This window comes from Balaenoptera musculus, chromosome 6, assembly GCF_009873245.2.
Source record: "Balaenoptera musculus isolate JJ_BM4_2016_0621 chromosome 6, mBalMus1.pri.v3, whole genome shotgun sequence".
NCBI lineage: Eukaryota > Metazoa > Chordata > Mammalia > Artiodactyla > Balaenopteridae > Balaenoptera > Balaenoptera musculus.
Window position 1 is genome coordinate 32,819,809 of NC_045790.1, and position 20,314 is coordinate 32,840,122.

Below are 20,314 nucleotides of genomic sequence, written 5' to 3' on the forward strand. Positions count from 1 at the left end.
AAATGTTAATTTAAGAAATCTATTAAACCCATGTCCCTCTGAGAGAAATTAATATCACACCTAAGGTTGGGAGTCAGTGCAACTCAGAGGCTGTGAAAATTGGGATGGCAGAGTCAGAAAGAGAGGCTTAGAAGCAGACTAATCTATAAGCAGTTTAGTGAAGAGTTTGGGCTAGATTCTGACCATCCAGAGAAGAAATGCTCGGGGCAGATGACAATGCTCAGAGCTTTCTAGAAGCTTGAGAGAACTCAAAAAAGTAAAGATTTGGAGATGGCATTAGAAAGGAAAAGCTGATAGATGGAGGTTAGCTCACCTGGAAATACAGGGATGAAGCACCGAAGAATCATTCATTCAATCCAGGAGGACACAGACAATAAGCAATAAAGCATTAGCAACTTCCAATGAGGTCAGGAAAAATGAGAGTTAGCTTAAAATCAGACACTAGAAAAATGCTTCTTAACTTAAAGGTCAGGAGATTCCACTCCAAGGGTCACAAATTGGCAGCCTGAGGCCAAATTGAGTGCAGAGAGAAGTTCTTTCTGGCCTGCACAGTGTTCTTTTAAAAATGTACAGTGTTTGCCAACATTTAAAAATCAGGAGATTTGACATAACATTTTGGCTTCTTCTCTTTAAAAAGCAGATGATTTGGCAGCAACAGACCTGGATTCCTGTGTGGCTGGTGAGAGCAGCTGGGTTCAGAGAGCATAAACTCCATGAGGACAGGGCTTCTCCTTGTCCAGTCCTGTGGCCTGAGCACCAAGAACAGTGCAGGGCATGTAGAAGATGTAGAAGGTACGCGACCATGTTTGAATGGATGAGTGAGCAGCAGCTGCCCTCTTTATATAAGACATGTACTCTCCTGGTGATTCCCCCACCCAGACTGTTACCTGCCTGGCCCCTAAAGGCATTTGAGTTTTCCACTTCGCACTGTAAGATTTTGTTTAGTTGGGACACTCCATGTTGCCTCATGATGTGAATTCCTCATGGAACCCATTCTCATGGCCTCATGTGCAGGCCACTGAAGCAAAATGACAATGCAAATAATATTCTTTAAGGACTTAAATCATCCAAAAACAAGCTCCCCTTAGAGGGTTGGCATCAACGTTCATCCTGCAGGCAGAAAGCAGGCATAAGAGGCTTGCCAGAACCTCTTGCAGTGCTTGGAACAGAGCAAGCATCACTGATAGGCTTCAGATCTGAGCATTCACTTATTCATTCAACAAACACTGAGCCATTTCTAAGTGCTAGTGGCCATGCGGTATGTCTCTTTCACCTTGATAGGCAGAGATTTAAATTTTTATTAAATGAATGAATGAGTAGTGGGAATCACTATAGACAAGAAATACATTGTGAATCTGTTATGCGCCAGATATATACATACTTAACTAAACCTTGACCTGTGTGTTAGAAATTACTGTCCCTATTTGTAGAAAAGGAAGCTGAGATTTGGGTCCACAGCATGGGCAGAACAGGGATTCGAGCTTAGATCTGCTTGGCAGCCCCACTGTGTGCAATCCATTACGCTACCAACCTCTCAGCTAAACTCTGTTCTCAAGGGGAGTGGGTTCAATAGTGGCCTCCAAAAAGATATTTTCAATTCTAATCCCTAGAACCCAGGAAGGTGATCTTATTTGGAAAAAAGTCTTTGCAGATGTAATTAAGGAGCTCAAGATGAGATCATCTTGGATTCAGGGTGGGCTCGAAATCCAGTGACCATTATTCCTTTAATAGGAAGAGAAGACACAGAGACACAGGGAGAAGAAGGCGACGTGAAGACAGAGGCAGAGACTGGAGTGATGTGTCTACAAGCCAAGGAACTCCCAGAAGTATCAGCAGCCACCAGAATCTGGGAAAGAGGCATGGGACCAACCTTCTGTCCGATCTGCTAGGAGGAACCAACCCTGCCAACACCTCAACTTCAGACTTCTGGCCTCCACAATGATGACAGAATACATTTCTGTTTTTGGAAGCCACCGAGTGTGTGGTAATTTGTTACAGCAGCCCTAGGAAACTAATACATTAAAATATTCCTGGTCCACGGAATGGAGAAGCTCCCCAGAAAACTGTGTCTGTACTGTTCATGGTGAGGATTAGGCTGCATTCAGGATCCTAAAAATTTACTGATCTTCTTTACTTCAGAATCTCCCTATTTCTGATCAAGGCTTTCAGCCTGAGGTCTTACACAGCTGTATCCAAAAACTAGCTCGAATCTCAACAAAAGTGAACTCAACTGAGAATTACATATATTTCCTTTGCTTCTTTGGAAGCACAGTGAGACCTCTGTCAAGAATCTCATGTGGGGGCTTCCCTGGTGGCGTAGTGGTTGAGAATCTGCCTGCTAATGCAGGGGACACAGGTTTGGGCCCTGGTCTGGGAAGATCCCACATGCCACGGAGCAACTAGGCCCGTGAGCCACAACTGCTGAGCCTGCCCATCTGGAGCCTGTGCTCCGCAACAAGAGAGGCCACGATAGTGAGAGGCCCGCACACCGCGATGAATAGTGGCCCCTGCTTGCCGCAACTGGAGAAAGCCCTAGCACAGAAACGAAGACCCAACATAGCAATCAATCAATCAATCAATAAAATAAATAAATCTTAAAAAAAAAAAAGAATATCATGTGGTCCATGGCTTTGGAGAAATTCAGTATAAAGCAGCAAGAGAGGACCCAGGCTCTCCTCACCAGAGGATCAAATATGCAGCAATGCTACTATGGGAGGATAGGAAAGAAGGTGTGAATTCTGTGTGAGCCATTCTGGGGAAGCTTCTGGGAGAAAGGTGAGGATTGACCTGGGTCTTGAAAAAGGACAAAAGTAAGGATAATCATCATGACGATGCTATTATCTACTGATCACCTACAACATGTCACATGCTGTCTTACTGACCTGCCATAAGTTTCCCATGTAATTCTCCAAGCTACCCCACAAGCTCAACCTTTGCTCCCATCATATTCTTGAGGGGAAATCTGAGACTGAGAAGTGAGTGCCAAGTTCAAGGTCACCCAGTCAGTAAGTGGCAGGACTCTGACAGCTGAATGTACAGGTGGTGAGAGGAGGAGGGTCAAACCAGGTGGCGTGAGCATCTTGGGAAAGAGGAATAGAGGTGATAGATGGGGATGACGTGGCTACAAAGACAGGCTGGACGGAAAATGCCCTTTTGAGGAGCTTGGACATGATCTGCTTAGCTTTGTGAGTGGCCAGAGGTATATGAGTGCTGGACCAACCAACGCAAATCTGTATTTTGGGAGGAAAATTGTGGACTCGGGGATAGAAGCAAGGGGACAAGAACACCCATTTGCTCCTCTCAACTATGAAGGGCCTGAGGGAAGGCAGGGGTAATGGGAGTGGAAAACACAGGGCAGGTCTGAAAGATTGGGGAGCAAGACCTGACTTGACTTCAGGACAGCCTTCAAGAGGTGAGGGCGAGGAAGCAGTCCTGGCTCACCTGGAGGTTTGGAAGGAGGAGTGAACCATTAACCACAGCAGAGGACACAGGGCAAGGGCTGCATGGGCCACCATGGTGAATTCAGTTAAAAAAAAAAAATCTGATCTTTTTTGCCTCCAGGTCCCTCACACTCCAGAGATGTCTGGTTAGCAGGTGGTGCTGTAGCTTCTACCTTTTTGCCTGCCTCTGATGGATTCCCTGCAAGGCGAACTGGTTGGAGTTTAGAGGGTATATCTTTAAATTAGACACATGAATAATTTTCAGCTCTCCAAAGGAAATAGGACACTCTAGGTTTGAATCAGGCAAGATGTGTCTTGTAAGCCCAGAGCTCAGCACTGGGGTACAGAGCACCCCAAACACTGTCCGCATCTCAGATATGAACCACCAAACTCAGTGAAGAAAACTTGGAGCTGGGAGCTCCAAGCTCCCAGCTCGCAGGAGCCCTCTCAGTTCTGACTAGGAAGTTGCTGGTTTACAGCCCTTTCCTAGTTTCTATCGACCTGCCCCCGCCTTCTCCAAAGAGCCATGCTGTCTTCCCTCCAGGCAACCCAAGAGGATGTCTAGAGTCTAGGGATGTCTAGAGTCTAGAAGATGTCTAGAGTCAACCAGCTAGGAGTCTGGAGTCAACACACCAAGTAGTCAGGATCTAAGATAATCCAAACTCTGCACCCTGATCTCTTTCTGGAAAAAGTGTCAATAAGCAGGGGACTGGACGGGTGTCAGAAGATCAAGGTTCAAATTCTGGCTTGACCTGTGATTCTTCTTACCTATGGGCTTGGCAAGGTCACAGCTCTCGGTGGTGGGATGTGCTGGGGCCCCTGGGGCCCCCGCTCTTGTGCGCCCAGCCTGGGCAGCAGCCAGCAGCTGCATCTCTTTGCTGGAGGACTGCCCTTGAGCTACTGGAGCCCACTTTTGCCTGTTGGGACCCTCAGCCAATGATCTGTGGGTACACGAATACGAAAACCCAACTACCAAATCTCTGGGGGGCAACTTACACTCAGGGGTTCCCCCTCCACCAGGCTTTGTCTGAAACCATTCTCCTGTGAGGCCCCTGCCCTGTCCTGCCTTCCCCACTCCTCCCCCAGGCAGCCCTGGGACACGCCCTTCACCCGTCACTCCCAAGGGCATCCTCAGGGCAGAGTCAGCCTCCAGGAAGCTTGACCAAAAGACCAGTGTCTGCTCTAGGCCATTATGGAGGAACGTACCCTAAAGGCAGCACACTGAATATCCAGTACAAGGGTCACAAGAGGCAAAATCTGGCAAAAGGACGTGTTTTGTTTGGCTCGCGGAGACTGTAAAAAATGTGAAGGGCCTTGCCAACATTTAAAAACTGGGAGATTTCACACAAAACCCCAGCTCTCCCCTTGCCTTGAAAAATCAGAAGATCTGGCTACCCTGAGCCTGTATTCCTGCACAGCAACATTGGCAGGGGCGGAGGGCAGCTGTGCCCATGCACGGGGCCAATCCCCGCTGGCCCACCTACTCATTCCCATGACCCTTCTGGTCTCCGGAGTCAGTGGAGTTGGCAACCTATGGTGTAGCCCCATAGAAAGCACTCAGTAAAGTCTGCTGAATCCGAATAAGGATTTTTCTTGAAAACAATTCAACTCGAGGCTGCCGGAGAGCAGGGGTGAAGAATTGTGTAAGAGGACGCCTCTCTCTTTTCCTCTCCAGCTCTTTCCTCATGCCTGGCAAGGTACTGATGTACACTTCCATAAACACTCTTCCGAAAGAAGCTGAATCGATGAGGAGAGCTGCCACAATAGGACATTTGTTTGACAGGGAACACAAAATGAAATGCAATCGAATTACTGGTGGTTTGGAGAGATAGGAGAGAAAAACAAAAGCAGGTCTTAGTTTCAGATGTTGCTTCATGTTGCCATAAATAAAAGGATGGCTGCATTTTAAACATTTCAAAAATTTCAAAATGTTGACTTGCCCAGTCTGTGTACTTCTTTAAAAGAAAAAACAATGATTATAGCTGAAGCCCTTTAAACCAGTGTAACTGGTAGTAGGTCATTTAAGGAGGTAACGGTTCCCTTGAACGCTGGAACCCAGTGGTCCAGCCAGGAGTGTTCAGGGCACTGTCAGATGGGCAGTATGATTTACAGAGAGGGGGGGGGAGCAGAAATTATCCAGTACATTGCTTAAGTGGAGGTCAGATAAGACTGCTCCTATTGTATGAGAGCACCCTGTGGACCCTCAACTTCAGGGAGCATGATTGATCAAGCCACACCCTGAAATCCATCTGTGCTCTGAAATCCACCCCCTCGTTTGCACAGGGTCCATGCCCCCATGGGCTGCTCCAGCACCAATGACTGAGTGTGGTCAGGAATTCTAAGGCAGATGCATCCCAGGAGACCAGGGACACCTCTGATGGCCCACTCTGGCTCACAGAGTCCCAGCAGCCCCAAATCACCCAAATCTACCCCTAATAGCTCTGCCCACACTTCCTCAGATTGAATGGCAGTCTGGGATGCTTGACCCAGCCTTTCTTCTCTCCCCCCATCCCCCTGTGGCCATGCTCGCACTGCACTCTGATGCTCCGCTGTCTTTTCCAGCTCCTTCTCCATTTTCTCATGCAAGAGTTTCTCCTGATTAAAAATCCTTGCAGCTTTAATCCCCTCTTGGCGCCTGCTTCTCTAAGAACACATTCTGCATTTGAAAATTCCTCCTGCCTGTATTCCGAAAAATCCGTCAGCTCTACCTAAAAATCAGAGGCTCCTGACTTCTGTGAGGTAACAGGAATCCAAAGAAGGAAGTACTTACAAAATGAGCTTAAGATGAGTGGGCTTCAAGGAACTGGGTATGGAGTCAAGAGGAAAAGAAAAACAAGGAGGAGGAGGGGGAGATGAAAGAAGGAGGAGGAGACAGCTTCTCAGTAGTTCCTCTGTTTTGACACTTATCTACTGAGAAAATGGGCAGGGAGATCCCCAGAAGATGAGTTCACACCTCTGGGAAAAAATTCCTGAGACTTTCCAGATTACCTGTCTTGCTCTGGAGTCCCAGCTGTTAAATTGCCATTTGGGGACGAGATGTACAGTCCTTTAGAAAATTGCTGGCCAAGAAGTCCTCCGTGGTCACAATAAAGACCACAAGGCTATCGTTCTCCACACCTCAGACCTCAACCTTTCCGACTGTCGTTTTGTGGAAAGGCAGAAAAAGGGAAGTTCACTGCCTGTGTGAAAATGCAAAATGTGCCTTTCAACCAAGAAAAGAAAGAACACAGTAAGACATACACACACGCTCACACACACACACACACTTATGATGTTAAGAGGGTTAATGTTAAAAGGAAGACTTCAGGCTGGTTACTTCATAATTCACAGCAAAATAGAAAAGGGAGACGAAATCAGCAGCATCGTTTATAAGCCCTGGAAAATGGAAGTCTCCAAGCTGTCATAAATAAGGATGGAAGCATTTGCCAAGTCAGAAATTTTGCCAAGTTTGAAATCCACTCAATCCTTCTATCTTGGAGCTCAGAATGGAACACCAACCTTTTGGGATTTGTAGTAACTTTTTCTCAGCAAAACTTTTTGCTATTTATAAGGAAGTAAAAGCAAAAAGCAAAAAATACAATATGGAAAGTCTTTCTTTAAAGGAGCATTAACGTCAAGTGAGCGGTAATGGGGAGGGGATAATGGTATAAATGGCATATGTACTGGGATTAACTTCCCATTTATTCAAACAAGGCTTAACATATGCAATATTCCTATTCCACAAGTGTATGTGTGTATATGTGTGTGTGTGTGTATATGTGTGTGTGTGTGAATTGAGTCTTTCCTTGCTGGTGCCTCTCTCTTGCTCTCTCTCTCTCTCTCTCTCTCATTCAGACACACACACCATCCCACTTCAATGAACCTATTCCACCCAACCAATTGTAAATTTAAAATTTAAATTTTTAAAAATTTAAATTTTATTGTGAAAATTAAAGAAAGGATAAAGCATATTTGTGTGTGTTTGTGTTGGGTGGAAAGGGAACCAGAGGAAAAGTAGAGGGGAAAAAATAATAAAAGGAAAAGAAAATAAAAGAGAAAATAGGTACCAAGGTACCAAGGCCTGGGATAGCTTTCACCAGTTTACACTGGGTCAAAAAGAATTAGAGCCACCAAGGTGAAGACCAAAGATCTGATGACTATCTCGGAGCAGGCAGCCGAGGCTCCCTCAAGAGACAAAAAAAGCACTGTCCTTAGAGAGTCAGGGCCAAAAGTATGGATTTCCTAGGCAGAGAGATCTTATTTGTGTGACCTTGCACAAGTTACTTAACTTTCCAAGCCTTTTCTTCCTCACGTGTAAAGTATGCATGATAACAGTGTCAACATTACAGACACTGTACCTGTATAACCATAGCCCAGGAGGTCAAAGATGGTGTTTGTTTTGATAACTGTGGTAATCCCCGCAATGCCTGGCTCATGTCTGACCTATAATTGACAATTAATACTTATTGAATTTTGAATAGACTTGATCTAAGATAAAACAAGATAATGTACTGAAGAATTTAGTATACTTGTGTCTCAGTTGGAGTCGTGTCAAGGAAAAAGAATTCACGGGATGATGTAGAGACATACGGGCAGGTTAAAGGGACACACAAGAGGCGGTGAGGCATGGAGATTGACCATAGTGGGACGCTTTTCCCACCTCTAGGGTTGAAGGGACAGAGGAGCTCATCGGCATTCAACTCAACAGTATTTAGAGCAGGAGGGCCATGGAGAGGTAGCTGGCCTCCCCCAAATCCAGGTGCCTGGGTAAATGCAGAGAGAAAACTTTGTCCAGGGAGTAATCTCTGAAAAGCCTGAAGCACCCTAATAGACTGTCTTAGTTCATGTTAAAAACCTAGAACTCCCCCAAAAGGCCAAACAGTGCTGGCGCCTCTGTACTTCCCACCCGGCTCAAGGGTCTTTAGTGAAATTGCATGAACTTATCTGAAGCTGAATGCCAATTCTTAAAGCAATCTAATCTACAGTTTCATTTAGCGATTCAGCAAGACTAATCACTGTATGATGAGAATTAGTAGAAAGTGATGCAAGGGTGGCAAATCAACACAAAAGAGGCTTTGCCTTTCCTCCTTGAGAACACAATAAAATTTTTAAAAGAAGAGAGAGAGAGAGAACTGTCTGTTCATTAGTTTATGGCTGAGCAGAAATTTTAATTCAGTAAACACAGGCGCCGGGGTCTTGTGGTATGTGAGATGTGACTTGACCAAATGACTGGAAAATTAGCATGTGCCCTTGGCAGTCTCTCTCAGTCACTGGCTGCAGACGAGACATTAGGGGACAGAAGTGACGACGTGACCGCACTGCTCAGATGCTGCTCTGTCTCGTTGTGTTTCCTAGGCAAGGAGCCGCTCAGGCATCTCCCAACACCTTGTTCCAAAGTGCAGATCCTCTCCAAGGAGGTGGCAGGATGTGTCCTCAAGCGAAGCTTCCCACCACGTCCCAGACCCGCACCCTCCCCAATGTGGTTTCCCTGCCATCACATACCCTCACTGGAGAGCAGTGATTGCTCCATTTGAACGAGAAGTACTCCAGCTCAAGAGAGAAGAGAAAATTCGCTTTACAACCATGAAAACCAACAAATCCTTCTTCAGGTACAATGGACAAAGCAAACATGCTCTGGGTTTTCATTAGCTAATTAGCAACAAATACATACTGGATGCAACTTCTCTGTTTCATAAGGTAAAATTTAGAAAGCAATTGCCAAGTTCACTATGGTGCCACTTACTGGCAAGTCAAGATTGGTTGGCAAGGGCTTTGTGAGAGGCACGAATTACTGGGGGTAATGGGGAGGTGTTTACTGGGATAGAAGAGCCTCTCCAGTGACTTCAATTAGCCTTACAATCCTGCATCTTTTTTTTTAATATAAATTTATTTATTAATTAATTTATTTTTGGCTGCGTTGGGTCTTCGTTGCTGCGCGCGGGCTTTCTCTAGTTGCTGCGAGCGGGGGCTACTCTTTGTGGCAGTGCGCGGGCTTCTCATTGCGGTGGCTTCTCTTGTTGTGGAGCACGGGCTCTAGGCATGCGGGCTTCAGTAGTTGTGGCAGGCGGGCTCAGTAGTTGTGGTGCACGGGCTTAGTTGCTCCACGGCCTGTGGGATCTTCCCAGACCAGGGCTCAAACCCATGTCCCCTGCATTGGCAGGCAGATTCTTAACCAACTGCACCACCAGGGAAGCCCCAATCCTGCATCTTGACAACAGTAATCTCTGCTCAACTGCTAGTGCTGGTAGGAGTGACCACTGGGCATTTGCATGGTCCTGAGGGTGCCCTAGCCACCTCGCTGGCTTCACCCCAGTCCTGGCCCTGGTCAAAGGTCCAGCCCATGCCCACTAGCTGTTTCAAGCACCGGCTCTCAGAGCCAGCCTACCTGAATTCAAATCCTGTTGTTACCACTTGTTAGCTAGGTAACCTGGGGCAAGCCCCTCAGTCATTCTGTTCCTCAGTTTCCTAACCTTTCAAATAGGAGCAATATTAGCTTCGGCCTCATAGGGTTGTTGAGAGAACAGTAAAGCACTTAAAACAGGGCTTGGCACACAGTTAGAAATCAACACCTATTAACTATGGCTACCTTTTAGATCCTATGGTAAATATTGCTTTAAAATGTGTTAGAAAAGGTGGTAACAACAGTAAAAGTACCTTAAATTAAGTGCTGGTAAAAACTTCAGTGCCACTTACTTAAAATGATTTAACAAGAAAAAAGCCCAAATTACCAAATGTTTCCTAAATAAATGAAATTTTATTATTTCAAACGTGACCAATCATGTGTTGCCTGCTAGAGCTATCACGAAAAACTACCTCAGAAAGCAGAAAAGTTATTTGTACCCCACTGCCTGTAAATACTTGTTTCTAAGGGAACTTGAAGCAAGTCTTTCCTTTCAAACAATCTCCCAGCCAATTCGTTTGTTATTTTTATTCTTAGGCAAAGATTTTCAAGTGGATAATTCAAAAGTCAGTAAATGGAGACCCCCTTCCAAATGATTAAAAATTCTGAATTAATGAACAAAAGAGGAAGACCAGATTTGGGATACGACCTTCAGTGCTTTTCTTCCAGAATCCTCAAACTACAAAGCATCATTCAAACTCACTGAATAATCATAATATAGGCCCGAACAGACCATGTCCTCTTATGTTATCAAAATCAAATCTGAGTATGATCAATGTGCAAGAATCACCTGGAGGGAATCTAGGAACAGAATTAGGATAACTCCTGAGAAAGTTCCAAAGTGGTCTTCACTGCTTGGATCACATCCAGAATGACCCAGAGAGGGAAGTTCCCCTTCATTTAGATTCCGTTATTTTTACCCACGCAATCGCCGTATGACCAATACATGCAAATGAGTCTGTGATTCCAGGGCATTTACGGAGGCACACCCAAGCGCAGTGCAAACCCACGTCCTTCCAAGTATTTTTATTAGTGATACCGAGTGCCCCCGACCCCCGTGTGCACCATCTCATTCAACTCTCATAGGAGCCCAGTGCAGAGGCACTACTACTATCAGCATCATCTGAGGAATGGAGTCATGAAATAGCTTTCCCAAGGTCATTCAGTTTGTGAGCAAAGCTGGGATTCAAACCTGCATAGTCTGTGTCCAATGCCTACCACCTCAAATTACCATACAACTTTCCAATGTCCAACAAAACCTGTTCTCAGCTCAGCAAATTTAAAAGGGCCTTTAGAGAAAGCACAAGTCACCAGCACTAAACCAGGCTCTTTGAAGAGAGTCAGCATACTTGGCTCAGTAAAACATCAGGTCACGTTTTTCTAATCCCTAAGTCTTCGATTTGGAGCAAAAACCTTTGCAAGGTTACGGGAAGGTGAAAGCAGTCTCAAATGAATCCGAGCTAGAAACCTTGCTTTTAGCTCCTATCCGAAAAGGGGAAAATGAGGAAGAGACAGTGTGGCCAGGCAGGAAATGGAGACCAAAGGGGTGCGAAGTACAGGCACCAGGTTAACAGTCAAGGTTCAGGATGGTATCTTATCTTCATGCCCACTTGTCTTCCTCTCTCACCCCCTCCCATGAAGCACAGGTCATCATGTTCATTTGACCACAAAGTTACTTAGAATGGAGGGGCAGAGCACCAAGTATACCTCCTTCAGGAACCCAAGTCATTCCAAGTTTTGAAAATACCAAAGAATTTCTCACTGGATATAAGTTTTATTTTTTTAATTCCCTTAAACTTTTCTGTTGTTTTTTTAGGATTGCCTTTTAGCCAATGAAAATAGATCTGATGCAGGAATCAGTAAACCATAAATGTATAACTCACATTGATGAAAATCTTAAAAGCCGTATTTTTAGAAGAGACTTATTCCAGAATCTACAGTGGGTTTGGGACTCCCGCCAAACCCCCAGTGACATTTCTCACACTTTCTTCTAACACCTTTAGTCTTCGAGACCACTAACGACACACGGGGTGATGGTATGTATTTGAAGAAGGGGGGAAACATACAAGTCCCTACAGAGAATGCAAGACACATGGAGATAAATTATAAAATTTTATTGGTTTGTTAAAAAAAAATGAATGAATTCAGCAAGTACATTTATGGTCTATCCACATTGTTAAAACAGCACTTAAAAATAAAATAAAAATGATTATCCATTATTTACAGGAAACATGAAAAAAATGACTTTAAGACCTGGAACATTATGGGGAGAAAAACAGGACATGAGAATGATTCACAAGCTGCCTATATGGATTACAGCAAATGGATCTGAACACGAAATGAGGATTTGTCTTTCTCTGGAGTCTCTTGCTATTTTTTTCCTTTTTGTCTTTTCAGCTTCATTGAGGTATAATCAACAAAGAAAATTGTAAGATATTGAAAGTGTACAGTGTGATGATTTGACATATGTATACATTGTGAATAGAATCTCTTGCTATTTTATATTTGTTTATAGAAGCTCCATTCATAACTAGACTGTCTTAAAATAAAGGTGGTGAAAATCTCTGTTCTTTTCTTTGCCTTTCACACACTTATTTTTCTGTGAAAACTAAGACTCCTGACATAGCCAATGTCAACCCATCTTGGATGCTCACTAATGACCAGCCCAAGGCTCCAAGCCACATTAGCCTGAATTAAACTCAGGGTGATTTCTCTGTAAAAATCAGATGGCTGGGAGGTCCCTTTGTTCCTGAAGACCAAAGCAAGGAAATGGACTAACTTGAGGTGAAAACTGCCTTCTGTAACAACCGTTTTCATGTCACTTTCTGGATTGGGAACTCTGTTAACTTAATTCAGCCTGGCAGCACCCTGCAGAAAATTACATCCTTGCCCTGTCCAGCAGGGTCCTTAACCTTCCCAGGTGCGCTTGAATAAACCTGACATGGTTTGCAGGTGCTGTAGGTGTGTGAACACAACAGAACGCACTTAATAGAATGTCTACTTCTGTCCTAGTTTCCTGGGAGTCCAGTCTGCTGAGTGGCAGAACCCCGAGGGTTCCGCCGACCTTGACCACACAGGAATGGCACAGCCCACGTGGCTGCATGCAGCAACCCTGTGAAGACCCTGGATTTTATGGAATCTGTCTGTTACCTATAGAGTCTGGACAAAAGAAGATGAAATGAGCTTCTATTGTCGTGGGAGGAAATTAGATGAAAACAAAGGGAGGAGTTCTAGACAGAAAACAATAGAGCAGGTGAAAGTGGAAATCATCCACTCTCGGGTGGAGGGAGAGAAGAGTTAATATCGGTCCCGGTTACTGCTTTGATTCCATTTTGCAATGGAAAAAAAAAAAAAAATGGTGTGTGCAAAGCAACCAATAAAGCAAATAAAAATAAACTCTCAGTTTGTCATGGAGTCAATTTAGAGTGTTAGAGAGAGAGAAAAGAGCCAAGGTTTTTAAGACAATCAAGAAAAAATAAAGAGGAGAGGAAAAGCAGGAGCGCCTCCATCATGCTGGCCCTCACTCCTGGCAGTGACCTGAATTCCTGCCTGTACTCCTTGAGCTGTTTACTCCTCCAACTGCTGAATCCTGATGGCCTCTGCTCTGTCTGAGGGGGAGCTGCAAGCCTCAACCACTCTGGGTGTGATTCAGGATTACCTGAAGGACTTGGAGCTAAAAGCAAAGCTCTGGGTTCTGCATTGTGGGCTTGGAGCTGGGATTGTTCACGTCTCATCTCTGCTCCCTACTCTTGGAAAGAAGACTCCGTGGGTCAAAAAGAAACCAGTCCCTGCTGCAGACCAGGAGGGAAAATCCTTGAATCCGACTGTCTGTAAAGTTTGTGGGGATTCACTTCGCCTGTTGAGAGAGGGACCTCCTTTGGCCTCAGACTGATGTATCACATGATGACAGTGGGAGTTTCTTCATCTTTCTCAGCTGCCTCGGAGGGTCTCAGTGGGACCCAATTCAAGATACAGGACCTGAACCACGCCTCTTGAAGATGACACACCTGTTTTTCTTTTACCAATGGCCCTATCGGTATGTTAAGGACACCCATGAAATGGGGCCATGTGCTTTCCCATCTGAACCTGGCTGCACCCGAGAGGGCCAAGCAACATGAACACTGGTGAAAAGAAAGTCGTGTCAGACAAAACAGGAAGTAGGACTCACTAGGTGCCTCTGGCCACGTGGAACTGGGGCCCACTGGGGGATTGGGGGAAAGCATTGCTACAAGAGAGTTCCAGGCAGGGTGAGAGAGCCAAGGTCCCAGCTAGTGAAGCTATAAGACAGCCCCAAATTAAGTGACATGCTGCAGATCCCTGGGTTGCTAAACTCAAGGGTACTAAAGCGCTCAATGGTGGTGCCAGGAAGTGCTTTAGCAAAGACAAGACAGCGGGATACGGTAAGAGAACAATGATCTTGCTTTAAGACCAAAGTAACAAACTGGCAGCCCGCAGACATGTTTTGTTGGCCTACATAATGTTTTAAAAATAACTGAGCCAACTTTTTAAAAATAGGGACATTTCAGATAAAATGTCCAGGTTTCAAGTTTCTCTTAAAGAATCAGAAGGTTTGGAAATTTGGGCCTATCCCTGGGAAGCACGAGTTGGCTGGGTCTAGGTGACAGCTGCCCCACTGGAGCGGGGGGTGTTCACTTATCCGGCCCATGTTGTTCAGTTAGGGTACCTGCCTGGCACTGAAATGCCACAGCCTTGTTGGAGGGTGACAGACTTGATTTCAGCAAAACTGCCGCCTTTCCTTCTCTAATGCTGAACAAATGCACGATGCGTGCCTTTAGGAAGCTCGGAAAAGATTCCTTATAGGGGACATCAAAAGCAAAGGATGACAGAGGTGGTCTGGAGTATAGAAATGAGAAGCTGGGTTACTGATTGAGGTCTTCAGGGATTAAAAAAAAAATGAAAAGAACACAAGACCATACGAAACCATTTTCTAATAGCCTGATGGCTTCATTGTTCCCTAGGAGATGTCAACGGCTCTTTGATAGATTCAATTGCCTTATCTGTCCACTTTTCTCCATTTTAAAACAAAAATCTAGCTTGCAATTCTTTTAGCTGTTGAGGGCAAATATTCTTTTTTTTTTTTTTTTTTTTTTTTAGGGTCTGGGATACTTCTAAAATAGTCCTTAAACAGTTCATTGCCTTTTTTATAGCTCCATGGAATAACATAAAAGCTTTCAAAGAAATTGTACCAAATGGCCGATATTTAAGAACCCTTGCCGTCCTGACAGCCTCTGCTTGGCTCTCAGTTTGAATTTCATTTTTCTTTCAGGGGGCAGGATTTCTACAATTAGCTGGCCTTTTTGTAAATCAACACTTTTGGGAAAGATCAAAATCTAAGTAGTGACAGGAACAGTCATTCAACAGTGAGCAAGAAAATGGGAATTCAGAGAATATTCAGACCTCCCCATACGCAGGGTCACCTGCCCTCACACTCAAATATCTTTTTGGAAAGACAGCTTCTGAGAACAGCAGCCTGTTTATGCTTTGGAGAAACCGCCCTTCTTTCAGGAGTGGGTATAGAATAGCCAAGTCAAATGCTGTAATCCATAGGACTCCGTGAAATGTCTGCATGAAGCAATAACATACTTAGCGGCTAATGTAAAAGACACAGTATAAAATATTCATCACGCATAACCTTTTTATATCAAGCGGTGCCTACATGGATCCTGGTTTATTGAGATTAATGCCTTGGTTACACAGGATTCAAAACAATGTTTCCGAACATGTTGGACTAGTTAAAAAACTATAAAACCTTAAAGCTGAACTGCAAAACTTGAGTAACCGTCTCCCCTCCAAAAAAGGCTTTTTAAAAACGTCAGTAAGTTTCCAGTTCAGCTGTGGCATCTATATGCAGACGTTAACAGTCAGAGCCAATTGTGTTTTCAAACAAAATGCTCCAGGCCTGGCTCTGAAGTTCCCCTAACAAGAAAGGTGTGAAGCGGGCCAGGGCCAGCCAAACCTCACTTCAGGACAGGGATCCTGCCTGCTACACACTAAGCAAAGCGTACAAAGGCCACCGTGAAGGCCAAGTGCGTGAGACAGGTGTCCACATAAGACTAAGTCAGAGATGCAGGATTCTGTAGCTCTAAGGCTGCCCTTGCAGCATGGAAGCTGGACATTATAAAGCACATATTCATTAGCGACCTGCCACCTCTGTGCTGCTGGGGTCAGGAAGAGCCGTCCAGCCCAGGAAAACCCAGCAGAGTGTAGTACGTTGTAGGGGGACTAGGCTTCTTAGAATAGAGTCTCCTGCTCACAGCAGGCCAGCCATTCTGCTCGCAGGCCTTTTCAGAGTAGAAAAGCTGCACTTCTGTCATGGGAACAGCATGAGACGCTGCGGCCTTCTTACTCGGCAAACTTCTAAAAAGCAGGTGGATCACAGAGGTCAAATAAAAGGACATATGCACCATATGCATATATTTCACTCTTTTTTCTGGAACTGACTATGACTAACTGAAATCCACAGACCCTGACCAAATAGCTTTTTCTTTTCTTTTTTTTTTTTTTTTTTTGCGCCTGATGATAAACTTTAAGGAAATCATTACTGTTGACTGCATGGCTCTGGACCTTCATGGCCAGTGAAGAGGAAAGAACCTCTCGGGACATCCCTAAGTCCCCACAGCGATGGTGGATATGCCCTTAACTCTTTCAGTCACTGCATTCTAGGTGGAAAAGTGAAACTTTTTGAATTCAGTACTGATTAAACAACAGCAGAAAACAATGCTAAATTTCGTGTTAAATGGAGATTAGACTGTTTAGTGTGTACTTACACCTGTCCCTAAATTTAGATTTTCTTAAACTTTGCAGTTCACCTTTAATAAACAGAAACATTGAAAATCAATACATTTCCAGTATGGTCAAACAGCACACCTTTCCAAAGAGAAGCACAATCCAATGGCATTTCATTTCCATTTTGTATTTGAACGATTATGAGAACAAAAGAGAAGCATTAGTTTAAGATGTTTTCTTGACTTTCTTAGCTGCCTGTGAGCTGTCTCTGCATTGGTGTCCCCCATTCACAGCTCACAGCACCTGCAGGCTTCGTGCAGTATCTCCTGCAAACACCACCCACATCTACCAGAAAACCCCAGATCAGTGGCACTTCCCGGGAGAAGCCAATGCCAGCCCCAAGAGTCCAGCTTACAAGGCAGCATCAACCAACAAGCACCACAGCCCCCTTCTCTGTCTTTTCCTTTATTTCAGCTACCCATCCAGTGGGATCTTATGAAACAAAACAAAACCTAAAAGAAACACAAAATAAAACATAAGTCATGCTCAAAAGAAAAATCAATGGAAATTAACATGCAAGTACAGTCACTATTAAAAGAACATAATAAATAAAAATCAAAATTAAGACACAACATGGAATATGCTTGAAAACGTAAATACAATATAATTACAAAACAGAAATCAGGAGAAAATGGGAGTCTCATTACCGAGCAACTTAGTTTTAAATTTAAAACTGATTTTACGTGACACATGAAACACAGGAAAGAAATGCAAAGGATTTCTGCACACGGTTCCACCCACAACTGTATCAGATGTTAACATCTTAATTTAAGGGGGAGAAATCTGTGCACAACGTAAGATGACTCCTGAATAATTTTTATATATAGGGAAAAACATAAAATTCAACAACAAATATCTACCCAAATTCTCATTTTCTTTTCCCGCCTATAAAACCAAGTTATTTCTAAAATAACTGATTAATTACTCAGCCATATCAGAGAACTGGCTGGCTTTAACCAGCACAATATTGAGCCCACACGAAGATTTAGATTCTTTTTCAGAAATCCTACTATTAAATAATTAACTGCCTATATTTAAGTACCATACCATACCTATGGCACATATATATAATCTATTACATAGCATATGGTATACAAAATGAAGTATATTGTATGTATATACATTACTTACACAATATAAGACATATAGTGTCTAGTATATATAATATATAAAACATATATAATACTTAACATCAATTCATTCTACAAACATTTACTGAGAACTGACCAAAGAGTAGACACTGTAATGCATGATGCAATAATAAAGAAAATGGATTCCTTGACTTCAAATACTTCACTGGCCACAGATGGAGAAAGATGAGGGAATAACTTACACAATAGATAACAGCTAATCTACTTTCTGTGGGGCTGTCTTCTAAGCTCTTTGCCCAAATCAGCCCTTTTAATGTCACTATAACCCTAGGAGATAGGTCCTATTATTGCACTCTCTTTACTGGTGAGAAAACTGAGGCCCAGAGAGTGAAGCAGCTTGCTCAAGGTCAGACAGCTAGTGTGTGATGGAGCTCAGGTTCTGACCCAGGAGCTCTGATGCTATAGCTACCCTGCCATGACCTTATGTGGAGGGACAAACTCTCTGTGAGCTTGCCTATGAAAACCCAGCAGGAACAGGGAAGGGTCTATTACATAGAATTCTGTGGGTAATGTGCATGAATCTTCATCAGATTCCTAAGTGACAAAATAGATGACTTCATAGTAGAAACCCCCAAGACGTTTCCAAGACGTTTTAAAGTTCAGCTTTGGAAGATGCTTCTAAACCCTACCTCCAGACTCTCGATCTTCCTCAACCTGGTGTCTGGTCTGCCAAGTGCTGGTGTCATCTGCCTCCAGACCTGTCATTACCATCACTAATCTGTATCGTCATTTACTACAACACTAAAAGAGTCCACGGAGCTTAATTTCCATGGCATTTCTCTCTCCCACCCCTCCAACTCTCAGGAAAATAACTGGGGACAGAGGCCAAACATCGTTTATGGATTTAATCTCCCACAAAGCACTGAGAATTTAGGAAGTACACAGTGGCACTGATTAAGTCTCCTTCATATCTGTCTCCAGTCTCTTTCTAAAAGTTCAGCCTCCAGGCAAACACAAGCAGCACTAGTTTAAGAGTGCGTTACGGCACGTAGCTCGAGCACACCAAATGAACTAACCAAACACCTTAGCTACCCTTTCAGGTTTTAAGAGGGTGGATCTCAAATTCCTTCCCACTGAAACAAGTGGATTAATATGAGGATGCCAAGTTTGCCAATAAAAACAGGAAACACTTGGTGATACAAATAGAAGACATCACCCCCAAACGAAATGATTTGTTGATTCAATATACCAGTTTCTCTGCACATGCAATTTTGAAGTGTTTATTTGATGAAAATAACAGAACAGATTAAACTGCTAATGCAAATCTTATTTCCACTGGGGTTATGGTACAAGAACTTGAAAAGTGTACTGATGTCAGAGTGTTTAATCGGAGCCAGGCCGCTCTTCCTTTGCTTCTATTTGCCACTTTCTTCTGCCATGAACTTCCCCAACCTCCACTACAGGCTCTTTAATTATTCCAATTGGGAGACACAATTTGCTTGGCTAGATGCAAGCTCTTTCGGACTGCCATTCACTCAGGCTGCAACAGCATTTTCCCCATCTAAGTTGATGTCGTGTCCCTCTTTAACCTTCTTCTGCTTTGCCTTTGCACCCTTCTCAGAGACACACATGTCAGCTCCACACACCCATGCAAGAAAAGCAAGTGAAGCCACTCTAAAAAACACACTCGATGATTTTCTTGAGGAAAAGCCAACTTGTTACAATGATAAGCAATAATGCAGTGTCTATATTCAAAGCATCACTTATACCACCCCTCACCTCAAGGAAGGCATGTCAGCCTCCTCTCCATACCCTTGATTTTCACATACTGATATGCCACCATCTCGTGAAAAATTAGTTTGATTTAAAGACTCGACTATTCATAAGGAAATGCATCCAATGCTTCATGTTTCCAAGGGGTTGACAGTAAAATTCAATTAGGGCCCCAATTTACCTACCGGGATCTTATGACTTATGCCCTCTCATGTTATAAGAAACTCACAAAAGGGGCCACAAAATGATATAAAACGATAGATAATTATTTTCTCCTAGTGAGGGGGAAAGTTTTTAGACCACAACAAATGGCTGAACATCTTGTGGGTTTAGCAGCCAAATGAGCTGTCTAGCTTCTGAGCCTGAAATATAGATATTTTGACAATGTGACATTATGAAGCGTTTGCAGAATTCCGATGGTGTACGGTAGTTATCCTGACAACAGCTCCTTTATCAAAAACAACTCTAGAGAAACTCTGCCACCACTGCTTACACTTAGTTGAGCTAAATAAGAACAAGGATAAAGCAGGTGCTGAATGAGAAATGTGATGTAAAGTTGAAAGCAGAGAAGAAAAACCGGGATGTGTCTCTGCTATTTGCTGATTCCGGATCTGCTCATTGACCTCTCCAAAGGGAAGGACTGGGGGGCTGAAGGTCAGTGAAGCACTGTGCTTTCTTTGCCATTGGCTTCCGACTCATTTAGATTTCTTTACATTCAAACGTGCACACATTTTCCTCCTATTACTCAGAAGCAATCAGACATAAAATGGCAAGGATCTGCAGTACATTTAAATTAACAGCAATTTATCTGGAGCCAAAAGGAA

General features: G+C 43.8%; 1 protein-coding gene across 12 annotated transcripts in view; it reads right to left on the reverse strand.

Moving 5' to 3' along the window:
- NTRK2 (neurotrophic receptor tyrosine kinase 2) overlaps nt 1–20,314 on the reverse strand; it is a 373,842-nt gene that overhangs the window by 214,058 nt on the left and 139,470 nt on the right. Inside the window, exon 14 of one of the 12 annotated variants that reach the window (XM_036855421.1) lies at nt 14,854–17,078. The exons of 10 other annotated variants lie outside the window; for them this stretch is intronic. In XM_036855421.1, coding sequence (XP_036711316.1) covers nt 17,041–17,078 — 38 coding nt within the window. In that variant the 3' untranslated portion in view covers nt 14,854–17,040. Of the gene's footprint in view, nt 1–14,853; nt 17,079–20,314 lie in introns of those variants that run through there. One more of the 12 variants, XM_036855420.1, reaches the window with a different exon arrangement.